The sequence below is a fragment of the Trifolium pratense genome, linkage group LG5 (genome assembly GCF_020283565.1).
Source record: "Trifolium pratense cultivar HEN17-A07 linkage group LG5, ARS_RC_1.1, whole genome shotgun sequence".
NCBI classification, from domain to species: Eukaryota; Viridiplantae; Streptophyta; class Magnoliopsida; order Fabales; family Fabaceae; genus Trifolium; species Trifolium pratense.
In genome coordinates, this window is record NC_060063.1 from 52,154,389 (window position 1) to 52,172,480 (window position 18,092).

Genomic DNA, 18,092 nt, shown 5'->3' on the forward strand with positions numbered 1-18,092 from the left:
GCAAACACAATTAATAAATTACTCACTGAAACCATTCTACCAGTAAAATGGTTTCAGAATACAACTATGTGCAACCATTCTACAAGCTAAATGGTTTCAGAAGCAAATAACTAGTAATCAACTTACTGAAACCATTCTACCAGCAAAATGGTTTCAGATTACAACTCTCTGAAACCATTCTACCATATAAATGGTTTCAGAAGGATTTCGGTGTCCAAATCAAACGAACCAAGTCTCTATTTGTAGGAAAAAAAAAATTATGAATTTTGGTATAAAAAATAAAAAATAAAAAATTAATTTACGACGAAATAATCGAGTTTAAAGTAGTGAAAAATTGCGTTTTTTTTTCGGTGTCCAAATCAAACGAACCAAGTCTCTATTTGTAGAGAAAAAAAAATTATGAATTTTGGTATAAAAAATAAAAAATAAAAAATTAATTTACGACGAAATAATCGAGTTTAAAGTAGTGAAAAATTGCGTTTTTTTTTCGGTGTCCAAATCAAACGAACCAAGTCTCTATTTGTAGAGAAAAAAAATTATGAATTTTGGTATAAAAAATAAAAAATAAAAAATTAATTTACGACGAAATAATCGAGTTTAAAGTATAAAATGAAAAAAATCACGCAGACCCATTCATATGCTGACACGTGGCTGCCTTTTTCAAAAGCAAAATTTTCTCTCTCCAGCATATAATCTAGTGTGGCGCAGACAAGATGATCTGATAGATCAGGATGATCTGGGCTGTCTGATTGATCAGACAGTCTTAATGAGATCACATCTTGGCTGTCTGATGGAAATCAACGGTCTGTAACCATGGTCCTTCCGTACGCGCGCGACACTGGATCCACGTCTATTAATTGTTTAAGAAGGTGGGGCGCGTGATGTTATTTTTTTTTTTATGTAAAATTACAGAAATGCCCCTGTTGCTCTATTCTTTCAAAAATTAAAAGAATGGGTATTTTGGTCCAACTCAAAAGGTGCACCTTGCTAACTTAGACCTAACTAGGGTCTAAGTTAGAAAACCCCATATATATATATATATATATATATATATATATATATATATATATATATATATATATATAAGCCATTTGCCAAGTAGTTGTCTCTATACAACAAATGTGACATGAATTTCAATATTATTTTTTAACTTTTAATCTTCACACTATGTTTTACAATTATGCTTGTTGTTTTCTTGCCTTTGTGTCATCCTAAATTAATTTACTATATTATTAAACCTAACGTATGTTGAGGTACCACCATGATGTGTGATACGAGTAATAGATACTTAGGTTTTTAACCGTTGATCACTAATAGTGTGAGATTTAAGGATCGTGGTGGAATTTATTTTGGTGATACTTCAAAACTTCTTTAAATGTTTAGGTTTAATGTAGAAGGTTGAGCTTTTATCATATCATCATCATAAAAAAATAAAAATAAAAATTGTCAAAGGAGAATCAATTAAAGAGGAAACCCTAAATCTCAAATGGCAATACATCAAAATCCAAACAACTAGATATATGGCCTGTTTGTTAAAATAATAATATACAAATGATTTTCATTTAAAGCTAATCAAAATATTTGTTGAGACATTTAGGAAACAATGTCAAAGTGTCATCATGGTAAATATGAATAGATATTGTGTAAAAGAGTTTTACACTATAAGAGATTAATTTTATGAACCGAGGGTGTAAATATGACTACACATGCATTCGATCGAATCACGTTATAATTTCACTTTTATAGGTTAGGTCTTGAAATATCTCCACAAATAATTACATAACGATTTTGCATATGCAAAAAAATTACATTGTCGGTGTATATGAAAATTAAATTCTTTCTTTTATGCCTTGGCTTTGTAAGTTTGTACAACAATTTTATGCTGAGTGATGAGCTGTTCTGAATGGCTTTAGCCTTCTATGCTAGTTTTGAGTTGAGATAAAGGTTGCATGAATTTGCACACTTTTCTAATTTTAGTTAATCTTATTCTTGAGCTTTCACATTGTTTCAACTCACTCCATCTTTTTGTTCCTATGCATGCATATCTTGAGCTATGCACCAAGTTAACAATTACTTTATCCTTAATATGTGCTTGTCCAATAGTATTTTATATCACTCCTTTGATTATTTCTCCTCTCGTGACTCATAATACATATATCGTGAAGCAAATCAAGTAACGAATGCACGTGTAAAGTCTGCTTAGAATGCAATCGTCGAGTAGTATATATAGAACATGGATGCAGTGGGTGTGGACAGAGACAGAGACAGAGTTGTAAGTAAACAGAAGCTGAGAGAAGAAATTGAGTTTCAATGGCTCTGCGTGTGTATCCAACCGCAACTCTTCCTCGTTTTCCTTCAACACTTTCCCTTAGAACAACCAAGTTTATGGTTAAGAGTTCTAACCTTCAATTGCAAATGCAATCCAACGACTCACGCAAGGTACTTCTTTTATAAACTTTCTTAACATATTAAAGGGTATAAATCAAAATGTGATTATTATTTTGAAAATTTTGCAGTTAGTTCTTGAAGTGAAGGAGAAGCTTGAAAATGAATACCATAGTCTTCCTGTTGGTAGAAATGGTAGAGATGATGAAGATATGATATTATGGTTTCTAAAAGATCGAAAATTTGACGTTGAAGAAGCTGCTTCTAAGTTATCTAAAGCCATTGTATCCTTCTTCTCATCATAATTATATGATCATTAATTTTCAATTTGTTTTATTATTAGTCTCAATGTGTCAGTGTCATGTATGGTGAATCGCAGACTCGCCTTGCATCACAAGTTATCATATTCCAGTTAATACTTTGAATTTACATTCAAAATTTTCCACCTTTTCCGGTTCCCAATTTTCACCTAATCAACCAAACCAGACCGTCTTTGTTTACAAATTGTATGTACTTGTTACTTTTCCTTTCTACTATATTAGAAATGGCGTCAAGATTTCGAGGTGTCTAATTTGACTGAAGAATCTGTTAAAGTTATTGCTCAAACTGGAAAAGCATATATACATGATTTTCTAGATATCAATGACAGACCTGTGCTTGTGGTGGTTGCAGCAAAGCATTTTCCTAAAGTAAGTGCAGAAGATTAGAAGTTCTAGTAGTTAATATTTTAAACCCTTTTATATTACTCTATTAATGTGGTTAAATCAAATGCATGAAACCAAAACTTTGTTTTACCTTTCATCATTTGCAATTGACACAATGCATTATGTCACAGGCACAGGACCCTGCGGACGATGAGAGGTTATGCGTTTTCTTGATTGAGAAGGCATTGAGTAAGCTTCCAACTGGGAAAGAAGAGATACTTGGAATATTTGATCTCAGAGGTTTTGGTGCAGAAAATGCTGATTTTAAGTACTTGACATTCTTGGTATGTTTTTCTTTCTTACAATCTTCCAAATATCTTCTCAAAGACCATATATCTGATATTTTAATTTTCTATTTTTTGCAGTTTGAGGTGTTCTATTATTACTATCCGAAGCGATTGTCTCAAGTATTATTTGTGGATGCTCCTTTTATGTTTAAGCAATTTTGGCGGCTTGTCAAGCCGTTGTTGAAGTCACATGCTTCTCAGGTAAGTGTTACATGTATTTAATGTTTACATATTTGCTTATGTGATATTAGACAGGATTTTGTTAACAGAAAATCTTAGTGGTTAATGTGTTATTATGTCGGTAATGTTATGCTAAGGGCGCGATCAAACCCTCAAGCTCCTTATTACTCAACTTCTTAACATTGTCAACTCAATCATCGAGTCATCCTTATTCAGAAGTGTTTGACATGACCATTGCTTTCTTCTTTCTTTTACAGGTGAGATTTTGCTCTGCAGAGACTGTTAGGAAGGAATACTTTACAGAAGAAACTTTGCCACCAAACTTGAGAGGTTGAAAGTTATTTGTGGAAGATATGAAAAGTTGTGGTAACAAAAGAATCTAAGAGGAATTATGGTGGAGATAAGGGAATTATATTAGTGGGTTGAAATTGAAATTAGCTCATTTTAAGAGTAATAATATCATATAGAGGAGCCATAATGCATTTTCAGTTTATTGTTTTTTTGTGCATTTTCATCTTATATTTGTAACTTCTATTGTATAAGTGGTAAAAAATGGTGTTTGAAATAAATATGGTAATTCTTTTTATTTGGCTGTGATTATACTTGTGATGAGTACTAAGGTTGTTTTAGTTTACTCAAACTCGTAGACGATCCATATACTCGACTCGTAGACTCGTATGAATCTATGAAAAATTAAAAATGACTTTCACATGCACACGAATCCAATATTAATAAATGACTTTTTTAATTAGACTCACCATGTAAATCCAATTTATTGTTCGAATTATGAAGGTCTAAATTAGCAAGGTGTACCTTTTTGAGTTGGACCAAAAAACCATTCATATTTGTATTTAAAACAAGTCAAATGAGGGTTAGTTTGGTAAGTTTCATCAAATTATTTAACACCCACTTTGTTAATTTACACCCACTTTATTTTTAAATATTTTACCTTTCGAACATATATTTATAAACATGATACAAATAAAATGCCGTTAATTCATGTACCTTAAGTGGACCATGTGAATTGTTGAGGATCTTTGAGACCTTTTTAATATTATTGTTATTCAATTATTTCTGCGTGTAATGTTTTTTATGAATTGACGAATTTATGAATTGAATTTAGGAATCGAATGATTTAAACCATAACTTTTGAAACCTGAATCTGAAATAATTGTTTGGTCAAAAGTCATTTTAGAAATATCGGATTATTAAACTATGATAAATAGAATTAACATGCATAAATCTTTCTATGAATTTGAATTGACCTAAGACATTAGGAAATTATTTTTATGGAAAAGGGTTCTTAGTCATTAACACTGGTCTGGACTATTTAATTAATGCATCGTGACAATAAGAGTGAAAAGGTAGCCAATGACTGCATTTACCAAATCATGAAGATGAAATGAATCGAAAATTCTAATCATCTCTTTAACCGTTTGAAATCATCACTTTTAATTTTAATTGTTTTATAAACCAACTTTGCTTAGCAAATTCCCCCTGCATTTTATGAATGATCTATATGATATAAACTTATAAAATAATTTTCAATTTTTCTAATTCTTTTATGAATAATCTATATAATATAAACTTTCAATTTAACGATAAATTATATAAAATTCGTATTCGATAAATCACGGTTCCTCCACGGTAGACCACTCCGTGACATTAGCCGTTAAAATAAATATGTTTATCTTTACTAAAAAGAAACACGAATCACTGCAGTGAGTGTGGATAGAGACAGAAAACAGAGTTGAATTGAATGGCGCTGGTGCGTGTCTTCCCAACCATCACTCTTCCTCGTCTTACTTCAACACTTTCCCTTACAAGAACAAACAAATTCATGGTTCGGAGCTCTAATCTTCAACTCAAAACCCAACCCAATGACTCACGCAAGGTTCTTCTTTCTTTCATTCTTACTAAGAATCAAACTTCTTTAACATCTGAAAATGGGTATATCAAAATGTGATTTTTTTTTTTTTTTGCAGTTAGTTTTAGAAGTGAAGGATAAGCTTGAAAAAGAATACCATAGTCTTCCCGTTGGTAGAAATGGTAGGGATGATGAAGATATGATACTATGGTTTCTCAAAGATCGAAAATTTGATGTTCAAGAAGCTGTTTCTAAATTGACTAAAGCCATTGTATGCTTCTTCTCATAATTAATTAATTATATGTTCATTCATTTTCAATTTCTTTATTATTAGTACTAATTTATGATATGCTTTGTTGACGAATGGAACTGGAAAATGAGTGAAAATTGCTAGTATATTCTATTTACTACTTTCTTATGATGTAACACCGACATTTCAAACTGAAGTATGTTCACCTTGATTACATTTAGGCTCTGTTTGGTAAAACAATAGCGGATAACTAATAAGCATGCTTATAGCGGATGAGCTTATAGTGAATAAACTAGTTGATTGAATTTGTAGTGTTTGATAAAATTAGCGGTTGAACTAGCTTATATGTATGAAATGACATAGAAAAGATATGTTTAATTAATATTTAATTTTTTTCAAGTAAGATGGCAGGGGTAAAATTTGGAAGAAAAAATGATAAGCTATAAGCTCATAAGCTACTTGAAATAGCATTTGAAAAATAATCTATAAGTTAGTAAAATAAGTTATAAGCTCTTTTTTAAAATTGTTACCAAACAGGTATTTTTTAGCCAAATGAGCTTATAAGCTATAAGCTAGCTTATGTGTCTTCCCAAATAGAGCCTTAATTACTTTTATTTTCTTAAATTACCTGACTCTATGTGTCGGTGTTAGTGCTGTGTCCGGTCTGTGTCGGTGCATCCTAGATTATCACATTCCTGTTAATGTTGATTTTACGTTTGTGAATTTCAACGTTTTCCTATTCCTAATTTTCACCAACTCAACCAACTAGACCCTCAATGTTTACAAATTGTGTATTTGTTGCTTTCCCTTTCTACTTTATTAGAAATGGCGTCAAGATTTTGAGGTGTCTAAATTGACTGAAGAAACTGTTAAAGATGTTGCTCAAACTGGAAAAGCATATATACATGATTTTCTAGATATCAATGACAGGCCTGTGCTTGTGGTGGTGGCAGCAAAGCATTTTCCTAAAGTAAGTGTAGAAAATTACAAGTTTTAGTAGTTAATATTTTTTTGAAGAAAAGTTTTAGTAGTTAATATGTTCTCTAAAACTATCAGAGAGACTATAAATGTGGTTAAATGCATAAAACCAAACAATTGACACTTACATTTATGTTTCACAGATCTTAAATTTAAGTTATGAAATTGCCTGATTTTGCATAAATAATTATGTCACAGGCACAGGACCCTGCAGATGATGAAAAGTTATGCGTTTTCTTAATTGAGAAGGCATTGAGTAAGCTACCAACTGGGAAAGAACAGATACTTGGAATATTTGATCTCAGAGGGTTTGGTACAGAAAATGCTGATCTTAAATACTTGACATTCTTGGTATGGTTTTTTACTATCCGCCAAATATTTATTTAACTTGACTTGTGTTCATGAACTACAGTGCCTTGTTAGAAGTAAATTGTTCAAAGAGCATCATAAAATCTAATATATTTCTTTATTTTTGGCAGTTTAATGTGTTCTATTATTACTATCCAAAGCGATTATCTCAAGTACTATTTGTAGATGCTCCTTTTGTGTTTAAACCAATTTGGCAGCTTACCAAGCCGATGTTAAAATCATATGCTTCTCTGGTAAGTGTTACACATTTTGAATGTTTACTTTTTAAATTTAAGAAAAAAGAGGTATTCTTGCCTTTGCAATGAAGTGTAGCTTATCTTTTTCACCGAATCATGCACACTTTCTCTCTACGTATGTTATCTGTCTTCCGCCTTTTTAATCATGGTATGGCAACTTGGCAAGTAAGATATTGGGGATGTCAAGATGGTTTTATCGTTTGATTAAGTTACTCATGATCAGTATTCAAATCATGATGTCATTAGGTGTGGGTCTGGTGGCATTATCATATCACAGAAAGAGGAGGTAATTGGACACTGATGTGGTAACCCTAAATTTGGTAGTCAACCATGCCATTCACCTTGTGATTCTGAAGTTCAAGTCTTAGAGCCTCCCTATTAAAGGTCAGATGGTTCCATGCCAGAATCATCATGTATGCTAGAGACAATGATGCTGTCCTGAAGTTCCACCTTTCCTTTGGGATGGCAAGCATGTCTCTAACATGAATTGTGATTAGTAAGTGTGTTTAAAAAACACCAAATTCACAGAGGGACTAGAAGCTACACATTGGAGCTTCAAAAACTCGTCCACTGCTCAATAAAAAATGTTTGCTTACATGATATTAGACATGATTTTTTTTCAACAGAAACTCTTAGTAGTTAATGTGTTATACTTTTTTTAACAGTTAATGTTGGTATTGTTAGTATATATTATGCTAAGGGTGGAGATTAAATCCTCAACCTCCATATCACTCCACTCGCTAATGCTTCCACCCCAATTACCATGTCAACCTTATATTATATCTCCAATTAATGTGTTATATTAGTCGTGAGAATTGAACATATGACCTTCTTATCAAACCAACACATTTGTCATTCCCCCAAACCAACCCATAAACCTTATAATTCACATTTCAACATAGGATTGATGACTCACATTTTGAAGTGAAACAAAATCAGAAGATTATTTTAAGCACTGTTTGACATGACTGCCCCATTTTCATTTTCATCTTTCTTTTACAGGTAAGGTTTTGCTCTGCAGAAACTGTTAGGAAGGAATATTTTACCGATGAAACTTTGCCACCAAACTTCAGAGTTTGAAAGTTATATTTGGAAGATATGAAAAATTGCAGTAAACTTTACAGAACTACTCTTGTTTAGCATTTATCTTGGACTTTGAAAGACCATTATGTGGATCTGACAACAGTAACAGACCATTTTGTTTACTAGGAAAAAAATGGTTTCTTCCTTTTAAGACTAGTGAGAATTCTGAGAGGAGTTTTAGAAGAACCATGCTAGTATAGACATCGCATTTTGTTGTTTCTTCCTATGTCTGATATATAGGAATCTAAGAGGAACTATGCTGGAGATAGGGGAATTATATTAGTGTGCTGAGATTGAAATCAACTCCTTTATTAAGAGCAGTACTATATAGAGGCAATACTGAAGAGGCAAGTTCATAAACCTGGAAGACCGGCGTTGTTTCAACCATCCGATCTGAGGAGAAATAATAATTTTTCAGTTTATTGTTTTTCTTTTTTATGTGCATTTGCAGGTTATATGTTTAACAATATCTCTTGTATAAGTGGCACAAAATGAAATACATGATAATTCTTTTTCCTCAAGTCATTACAATGCAAATACAATATTTGGCTGTTATTATGATTGTGATGAGTTGGTACTTGACACTGATTGAAATTGGTTTATGACAGTATGATTGATATTTGGTTGATGAAAAATACTGAATATGTTCTACTAAAAATTGCTTTTAATTCTTCAATAATGATTGTCCGGTTTGTCCTCAATTACATTCCATCAAGCCATAAGCTTAAATCAAAATTGAATTAAGATTTCATATCTCATATTATAAATTCTAAAAACGGCATGTTTTATGAATCAACCGATCAAAATCAGACAGTCTAAATTGATTGACCATGAGTTTTTTTACAGCATGGGATCTAATTCATGCCTCATGACTCATTCATGAATAAAGAGCGTTCATTTGCCAAATGTAAGTTGATCCACTTTGTAAGGATTCAACTCAAATCTCACAACGAGATGGATTTAGAGTAAGTGGTTATGTAACTCCCTACGTCAGTGTTCTGAGCCTTTCTCTAATTTCAGTGACTTTTTAAGATTCAACTCATCTAAACTATTTTATAAAAAAATAGAAGAGAAGAGACGAAAATAGAAAGTGCAATCATGAAGAAGGGAAGATCATGGAATTGTAATGTAACAGTAACCACAATATGCTTGGTTATGGCTATGATTTTTTGCAGCGCAACCGCTACAATTGAATCACCGCAATACACTGTCGTCCACACCGAATCTGATTTTGAGATCAGACTCTACAGAACCTCCGTCTGGATGTCCGCATCTGCCGTAGGCATCTCCTCCTTCGAGAAAGCCACATGGAACGGTTTCCACAGATTATTCCAATTCATACAAGGCGCAAATCTCAATTTCTCGCGAATTCCAATGACGTCTCCAGTCGTAACTTGCATGGTTCCCAAGTCCGGTCCTCTTGACTCCGAAGGCTATTACGTTGGTTTCTATTTGCCGGTAAAGTTTCAAGAGAATCCACCGGTTCCACTTCCAGAATTGAATATTAAGCCTTATGAATTTGATAGCCACTGTGTTGCTGTGAGAAAGTTCTCTGGATCTACGTGGGACGAAAGGATTGTTGAAGAGGCGGAGAAGCTGGATAAGAGTTTGAGTAGATCTAAGTGGAGTGATTCAAAGATTGAACAACGTGGTTACTCGATCGCACAATATGATACTCCTTTTCGTAGTGCGAAAAGGAGAAATGAGGTTTGGGTTGGTGTTCATGCTCCTAAATTAGGGTGTAAAGCTATTGGTGTTGCAGCATATTGATCATTCATATTCAGTTCATATTATTATTTCATTCTTATGTGAGTATTCTAATTCATATACTTATATGAATATGAATATTATGTATTATCAAATTCATTATCATGAAATTCATTTGTTAAAATCACGTTGGTTAAGCATTTTATCATATGAGATATTATGTATGAGCTATGTTTCCAATTGAATAGGAAATGATTAATGATCTGAAACACAATAAATAGAAACAAGCAGAAAATTAGTTAATTTTATGACATCTTTTTAAACACTTGTACAAGTGCTTACGTTTAGGTAACAGAGAAAAATAGAAAAGGATCCAAATCCAAATTCTTTCAAACGACTCCGATTCTTGGCCTAATGGCTGTCGAAATAAGAGGGTGGGAAATGATGGGAATCTGCTTTGTGTGAGCCCAAAGATAAGATCTTTCTCTGCTGATTCACACGGGATGTGCCCCATGCTACTCAGGTCGGAGCATATGCTAGTGATGTTTTCGGCTATTAGAATTTCACCGACTAGGGTGCAAAATTCGACTGCTTTGGTTAGCAACACGATGATTGTATTGCTCTCCCACAACCCCTTTTCCACGGTTTAGGCAGCTTCGATTTTGCTGGCCGCTGTTATGGGAATGTATGTGCATAGGCGTTTAATTGGAGAACAACACATCACATCTAATTGTATATTTGGAAAGTCGACCAACTATTGAAATCTTGTGTCTTGACATACTATTACTGCAATTTCAGCAACGCTACAAAATTGTAGCTTCAAGGACATGAGTCGAATTTTATATCACCATGAAAACACAGGCCATATATTACTATGATGTTTCAGGAGAAGCAAAAATGTTGTTTTTGACATAACATACAATTGTTGGCATGGAAACAGAACAAATATACTACCATCATTTGCATTACACTCAATAAGAAAAAAAAAAAGTCATTGAGGCATAATTTTGTCATATTGTGGTCTTTATGGTTAATACATATTGATACATCAATGAAAATATTGGACCTAGTTATAGATGTGGCTATCATGCTAAAGTATGAGTTGCCTCATTTGCTTATCTCCTATCAAAGTTTACATTCTTTCATCACATCACCAAATTTTGTAACATAATTTTGGCCTTTATGAAAATAATCAACTACCTTCTTTGAGTCCAAGACAAAATCGACTCCCTCTAGTCGTAGATCATACACCTGGTTAATAGCGTGTAACAGATCCAACACTTCACCTACGTCCACATTACAAATAGGTGAAGGTCACATTATTATTGAACATTTTTTTCCGAACACAATTTACTTAATGGATAAAGAGACCAAATATTTTTTAGTAATTTAGTAAGGTCTGTCATGAAAATGTAATATATATAAGATGAAGAATCGTGATGAAAAGCTTGCTATTAAATACTCCCTCCGTCCCGAATTATAAGGGAAAAAAACCCATTTTTTTTGTCCCAAATTATAAGGGAAAAAATCATTTTCAAGAATGTTTTTCCCTTATTCTCATAAAATTAAATGCAAATTGCATTTAATTTTCCTTCTCTCCCCTTTTCTCAATAAACAACAACCAATAAAAATTGGTTTTACATCTTCCTATACAACTTATTCTAAGAAAAACCCACAAAAACATATTTCAAATTATCATGTTTTACTTTTTCTTAATAAGTGTGATTTTTTTATTTTCCATTATAATTTGGGATTATAAGCTATAAGTTTAAATTTGACATTGTCAAACAGAGTTTTAAGCTTCGGTACATCCAAATTGGCTCCCATACAATTGAAAAACAGCAACACAATCTTCAAAATAATTGAAATTAACAACACACATCTGGGTAAACAGCGATACGGGTCACGAGTTAAACATACTAAAAAAATGAAATAAATGATAAAGTTAATGACGAGAGAGAATAACTTTTTACATCATTAAAACATTGAATGCACAATTTACTAGATAAAAATTTCATATTTAGGGTGTGTTTGGTAACACAAATAAGCTAGTTTATAGCTTATTATATGAGCTTATAAACTTGTTTCAAAAGATGGTCTCTAAACGACAACTAGTTAGCCTTGAATTCAATATAAACGACAAAGCAAAGTGGTCAATCACATCACACCATAGAGACTCTTGAGAGGAAAGTAAAAAGCTAAAAAAGAATAGAAACTGCGACGATGAAGAAGAAGGGAAAAGTGGCGGTTATTAACACAATCTGTTTGGTTATTATGGCTATGATTTGCAGCACAACCGCTGCTACAAAAGAATCACCACAATACACAATCATTCACACCGACTCCGATTTCGAAATCAGACTCTATCAAACCTCCGTCTGGATATCCACTCCCGCCGTCAACATAATCTCTTTCGAGAAAGCCACATGGAACGGTTTCCACAGATTATTCCAATTCACAGAAGGCGCAAATCTCAATTTCTCTCGAATTCCAATTACTTCTCCAGTATTAACAACCTTGGTTCCTGGATCTGGTCCTCTTGAATCACAAGGCTATTATGTTAGTTTGTATTTGCCGGAAAAGTTTCAAGCGAATCCACCGGTTCCACTTCCGGAACTTAATATTGAGTCATATGAATTTGATAGTCACTGTGTTGCTGTGAGAAAATTCTCTGGAGTTGCGAAGGATGAAAGGATTGTTAAAGAGGCTGAGAAGCTGGATAAGAGTTTGAGTAAGTCTGAGTGGAGTGAGTCGAAGATTGAACATGGTGGTTACTCGATTGCTCAGTATAAATATAGTCCTTTTCGGTTTGCTAAAAGGAGAAATGAGGTTTGGGTTGATATTCATGCTCCTCAATTAGGGTGTAATGATGTTCGTGTTGCAGCATATTGATCTGATCATTGATGTTCTGTTCATATGTTTATATTTGTACTATATCATTATGTGATTATTATGTCTTCTGAAACATGTTTATGATGGATTGGCTTGACTTGTGTGTATAATAACAAGATGTGATTGCTAATGTCAAAATAGATGAATGAACTTGCTTGAAACTAACATTCAAGGTCGTTGTTTTTGGATTGGATGCTGAGTCTTAGAAAGAAAAAAAACATTTAGGCTCGGCTTAATTTAGTAAGACACTCGTAGAATAAGCATTCGTTGATGTAAGTTGTGTCAAATGCCTCTAATCCTCGGCTTAATTGTTGTCCAAATAGTGTGGGAAATGAGGGGAAGCTGTTTCGTGTGAGACCAACGATAAGATCTATCTTTCTGTGTATGTTTGTGCATGGGCGTTCATCTGGAGAAGCGCAAATATAAAACTAAGTTCCAGGAGAAGCAAATAAACTGCTTTTGATAGAATGTCCATTTGGTGGCATGGCAACATAAAATGAATATACCTTTTTTTACAGTGCCAAAATGGCAGCTTGTGTTGAAGAGAATTTAAACAACATACTGTAGGTTGATCTGGTTGTGGTTGTAGGAACTCCAACCTCAAATATGTTTGGAGAACGAACAGTAGAAAGTTATTATAGTTGCAAAAACTCCCATCCATTTAAAGTTAACCAACTCAATGTCTTAAATTACAATCGACTTATCAGAAGTCTAACGTTTCATCGTCTTCTATCTTCAGTATACATTGCTTTAAACTTTAAAGCTAACTCTAACTAATGACTAGTCTAAATATCTAATTAGTCAGAGTCAGCAGCCAGTGAAAGCTATCCTCCCCTATGGCAGGATCCACCAGCAGAGACCACCCAAAAAAATCAAGAAAATGACTGAAGTAAATATCAGATTCAACAATAAAGAATGTTTATGGTTTTATACTATAATAATATTAGATGTTCCTAGCAGACTTTCAAATAGTAGAAAATATCCTTCTTTCTAATGTGTTTAATGTTCAAACAATAGTAAGATACTAAAATTGAGCGTTATAACTCAAAGGACAAATATTGATAGCATGGCCAGACATTTTCTATTTCTCAACCCATATATGAAAGTTCAGAGCCTATCATGCCTCTTGGATGGAATTTAAGTACCCCGGATATTTTGCATATCAATTGAAAATGCGCATCATGTTTTAGTTTCACGGGCAAGAAAACAGCAGCCGCGAATGCATACAAGTTCCCCAACCATTTTTTATTGGTATTTGTGGTATTGGCACCAAAAATTGGGGGGGGGGGGGGGGGGGGGGGGGGGGGAAGCTAGTTTCCTACAGGCATATAGTTTGCACTTTGCACCAACTCAATAGCATTGCTCTCTAAAAAATTTAGTATCGTCCTTTCAAAAACTGTGTATAGGATGGCAAAAGGAAGATAAAAGAATACTGAAACATTATATTAGTTAGCTCGATGTCGTGTATGAGTATGGGATGGCAAAGATGAGCCAGGAGCAGAAGCCCTTCTGCTTGGCATAGGTAGCTTGATTTGAGTACAATAAACAATCAATAAAAGCAACAGAAGTACAGCAAAAAGAAAAGTTGAAGATGACATGACCTTCACATTCTTTAAAGTTGAAATTATAGTCTGGGATTTGTGGTTTGCAATATTTAACCACTGAAACTTCCCTTCAACTAATGCAGCTCCTAATGTCCAGGAAACATCGCCTGGACCAAATTCCATTTCTACATCACCAAGACACAGACCATACTCGATCAGCGACGCCATATAAGCCACCCGGAAACAAAATTGTCCAGTGTAATTTGGATTGTCAGAAGTACTGCTCAAGCCAGCCCATAAATTTGAACATATTTGCTTGCCTGACTCCCAAATCATTGTTAAATTGGCTTTTGAGCTCAAATTTAGCTTATTGTAGACAAAAAAGAAACCAGACAAAGCATGAAATCGCTTCGTTGGGTGAGCAACAGCTGTTAAATTAAGTGCACCGGTGCCTGCAAGGTATAAATCAAATACAGTAAGAGTCTATGTGAATAAACTTATCAGCTACCATGAGTTTTTGAAACAATATCTTTTTGCATAATTCGAAATTGCAAATCAATTATTTTCCAAGGCTCTCTTATTTTACTTTCCTTGTAAAAACTTGTAAACTCAAGCAAAACTTTTTTTAATTGAGAAGTTCTCATAATAAAAGTTAATCTAAACTGGGCCTTAGTTCCATGCAACAATCAAAGAAACAAAACCCCGACAACCCTAAGATTTCCCTCTTACATGTTCTTTGGGCAGCCTGAGGTGTAGTAGTGTGAAAGCCACATGTCAATAAAGACAAAGTGGACTACATGCTAACTATCCGAAGTAATAGTTTCACATTTTCAATGTTTTAGAGTTGAATTTTTTAAGTAACAATTTTTCATAGATGGGTGCGGGGGAGATTTAAAGTTTTACAAAAAAAATCCAACATCCACAATTCCACATTCATGTGATTTTCATTCCCAAAAGAGGGATGAGAAAGTAGATTCCTATGATATCAAAATGAAATTGTTGAAGTTTCCTTTTCTATAAAAGATTCCTAAAAATGTTATAAATCAATCATACATACTTTTTCTAAAGTGGTTTGGAATAACATTCTAAGGAATGTGATTCTAAGGAATGCATTCACAACAAAACCTGAAACAAACGCCACCTTTGAAAGAGAGTTTTGGAGAATGGGTCAGATGTTGAGGAAAAGATGAAAGTAACTAGATATAGAAATATGTAGCACCGACACTTTGGACACTTGGATTGAATATATGTTTGGTGTCTGACACCAATACATGTAGTTACATTCAATAACTTCAATCTTCTTAAATTATTAACGGTGTATATGTGTCAGTGTAAGTATCATGTCTGTGTGCTTATGCATAAAAAACTACATATAGCCAGTTAGCCACCAGACATAAAACAAACTGCACAGTGCTTAATTAGATTAGTGATAACTTCATCCAAATTTAGTCAGCTGAAATCCATCTTATAAATTTCAATTAACATGTGTTCTACATACTTAAAGAGGAGGCTACCAGAAGAAAAAAAATTGAAAATATAAAGTGCAAATAAAATTTTAAAAATACAAACACATGATTATTCACTTACCAATACCAGAAAATAAACTTGCTTGGCAATTTGGACCAACTGCCTGATGTGACACGCGGGATTCGCTCAAGTTCATTGCAGCAGCAATAGCTATTTCTCTGCATTGTTCCCAGTCAGGTTCTCCAAGAAGACTAAATGTTTTCTGGGGTTGGCTACGATTTTTTGGGTCAGCGGCATCAAATCCAGAGCAATAATTGCAGGTATAGTTTTGTACAAAAGTAGACATCAGACAAGGATGTCTGAGTTCAGATACACCTCTGGTTCTTTCCACACTACGCTTATTTCCAAGCATAACAACAGTCCTATCAAATGCTTCATTTAACCCAAATGCAGGCAACGAGTATGCCACAATCCTATGTTCAATCGAACCAAACTCCGATCTCATCGCATTCACATCATCCCCAGTATCACGATCTATCTCCACGACAATCTGCAACGACGAGCCACCCAAATCAACAAGTCCCAAAGTGGAAGACCCAGGAAGATGATGATCATCAAAACTTCCCATTTTATAATTCAAAGCCACCCAACCATAATAAGCTTCCTCCCTCCCACTCAAAACCCTAATCCACATCTTATCAAACATAAAAGAATGATATTTCACAACAACCTCAACATCCTCCAAAACACGATACGCATCATCCCTCTTAATCCTCCTCATTCCAGCAGTAGCCAAAACAAAAATAGGCGTGTCATGGTGCATTTCACGGGGAATTAAACTTTCCGCCCATACAATCAAAGGCTCCAAAGCTCCTCTCACACCTAAAGAATCATTAACCAATTTATCTAACCCGGGTTCGGTTTGCATACAATGATATTGACAAGAGTTTTTCCAAAGTGAACTATTCCTAGTAGTTTGATTATTATCAGGAAATGAATGTAGCAAGATTGGCAAACTTTTGTTACCTACTACTACATTCCCTAACATCCATTGATACACATTAACACGTGTTCCTGTGCTTCCACAGTCTATAACAACAGTGTAATACGACGACGATGAATTCGGTTTCGAGTTATAAGACTCGAGATGGAAACCTATAAACAACAATATGAGGATGAAAATGAGTGCGGTGATTTTGAACAAGAATTTATGTTTGGTGGCGAATCGTTTATCTTTGGAAGGGGATTTGGGAACTTCCATTAGAAAGAAAGATCTAATAGGAATGAATGAATCACCTAATCAACATTAATTTGTTCAGATTTACTATCTATATCTCTGTATGTAGCTTATGGAACAGTAATGTAAGAGATGGATTTACCTTAGAGAGGGTTTGGGTGTAACTTTGTAGCACAGAAAACCAGAGAATGGATAAAGAAGAAGAAGAAGAAGAAGCTTGTAATTGATTTGATCCGCGATTATGTGATTGATTGATACAGAACTCTTAAAGGACGCAGGATCGGATTCGGAGATGAGGAGGGACTCTGCAAAATTCAAGCTTTTCCTTTCACGTGGGAATTATTTCACCTCCACAACTACAGTGGCAACTCTTTGCCTCGCTTCCATTTGCAAAAAAGGTAACTTGATTAATGTTACACTATAGTGTCTGTGTGGTAATAAGCTGGATTATAGCTTATTAGATTAACTTATAGCTTATTTCATAAAAATAAGTAACAAGTTTCTCTAATTAATTTACAGTATATTTTGAGATTAACTTATCTATATGCAATTTCTATTTATGCATATTATATCAATATTATATCATGTGAACAATAAAATAAATTAAAATATCCTATGTTTATTTTGTAACAAGTTGGTAATATCGTCATATTTTTTATATTGCGATAAACCGCACAAACCGAACCAACCCTAACCGTATTGGTTTGATTTGGTTTGGATGATTTTTTAAAAACCAACCGAATTAAACCGAACCACGTGCATTTTTATCTCGCGATTAGGATGACTTTTATGCTCAAAATCGAACCAAACCACACCGCGAGCACCCCTAGCCCAGTGGCTAGAAAATCCACCTTAAAGATGAATAAGTGGAGTGTCTCGAGTTCGAACCCAGACTTCTGCATATAT

The 18,092-nt window shown here is 33.9% G+C and overlaps 5 protein-coding genes across 6 annotated transcripts; 4 read left to right on the forward strand and 1 right to left on the reverse strand.

Moving 5' to 3' along the window:
- The first annotated feature begins 2,233 nt into the window (after positions 1–2,233).
- On the forward strand, positions 2,234–3,966 carry LOC123886881 (CRAL-TRIO domain-containing protein C589.09, mitochondrial-like). Its single transcript, XM_045936155.1, has 6 exons — positions 2,234–2,272; positions 2,475–2,669; positions 2,928–3,074; positions 3,221–3,373; positions 3,455–3,577; positions 3,814–3,966. Exons 1-6 carry the CDS (start codon positions 2,234–2,236, stop codon positions 3,889–3,891), a joined length of 735 nt encoding a protein of 244 aa, XP_045792111.1. The 3' UTR covers positions 3,892–3,966.
- A 1,297-nt stretch (positions 3,967–5,263) lies between these two features.
- LOC123885861 (phosphatidylinositol transfer protein CSR1-like) lies at positions 5,264–8,900 on the forward strand. The gene is made up of 6 exons (XM_045935200.1): positions 5,264–5,450; positions 5,542–5,694; positions 6,497–6,643; positions 6,850–7,002; positions 7,131–7,253; positions 8,259–8,900. Exons 1-6 carry the CDS (start codon positions 5,316–5,318, stop codon positions 8,334–8,336), a joined length of 789 nt encoding a protein of 262 aa, XP_045791156.1. The 5' UTR covers positions 5,264–5,315; the 3' UTR covers positions 8,337–8,900.
- Positions 8,901–9,468: 568 nt separating this feature from the next.
- Positions 9,469–10,146, forward strand: LOC123885840 (heme-binding protein 2-like). The gene has a single exon (XM_045935168.1). It carries the CDS (start codon positions 9,495–9,497, stop codon positions 10,107–10,109), a length of 615 nt encoding a protein of 204 aa, XP_045791124.1. The 5' UTR covers positions 9,469–9,494; the 3' UTR covers positions 10,110–10,146.
- Positions 10,147–12,196: 2,050 nt separating this feature from the next.
- Positions 12,197–13,110, forward strand: LOC123884225 (heme-binding protein 2-like). The gene has a single exon (XM_045933287.1). It carries the CDS (start codon positions 12,270–12,272, stop codon positions 12,936–12,938), a length of 669 nt encoding a protein of 222 aa, XP_045789243.1. The 5' UTR covers positions 12,197–12,269; the 3' UTR covers positions 12,939–13,110.
- Positions 13,111–13,677: 567 nt separating this feature from the next.
- Positions 13,678–17,632, reverse strand: LOC123884224 (probable apyrase 7). Of its 2 annotated transcripts, XM_045933286.1 has the most exons (3): positions 17,329–17,623; positions 16,070–17,104; positions 14,275–14,934 (listed from the first exon to the last, which is right to left on the reverse strand). In XM_045933286.1, the coding sequence occupies exons 2-3, from the start codon at positions 16,995–16,997 to the stop codon at positions 14,384–14,386; spliced, it is 1,479 nt and encodes a 492-aa protein (XP_045789242.1). In that variant the 5' UTR covers positions 16,998–17,104; positions 17,329–17,623; the 3' UTR covers positions 14,275–14,383. The 2 variants fall into 2 exon arrangements, with proteins under 2 accessions (XP_045789241.1, XP_045789242.1); XM_045933285.1 differs by having other exon boundaries at positions 13,678–14,934; positions 16,070–17,632.
- Positions 17,633–18,092: the final 460 nt, after the last annotated feature.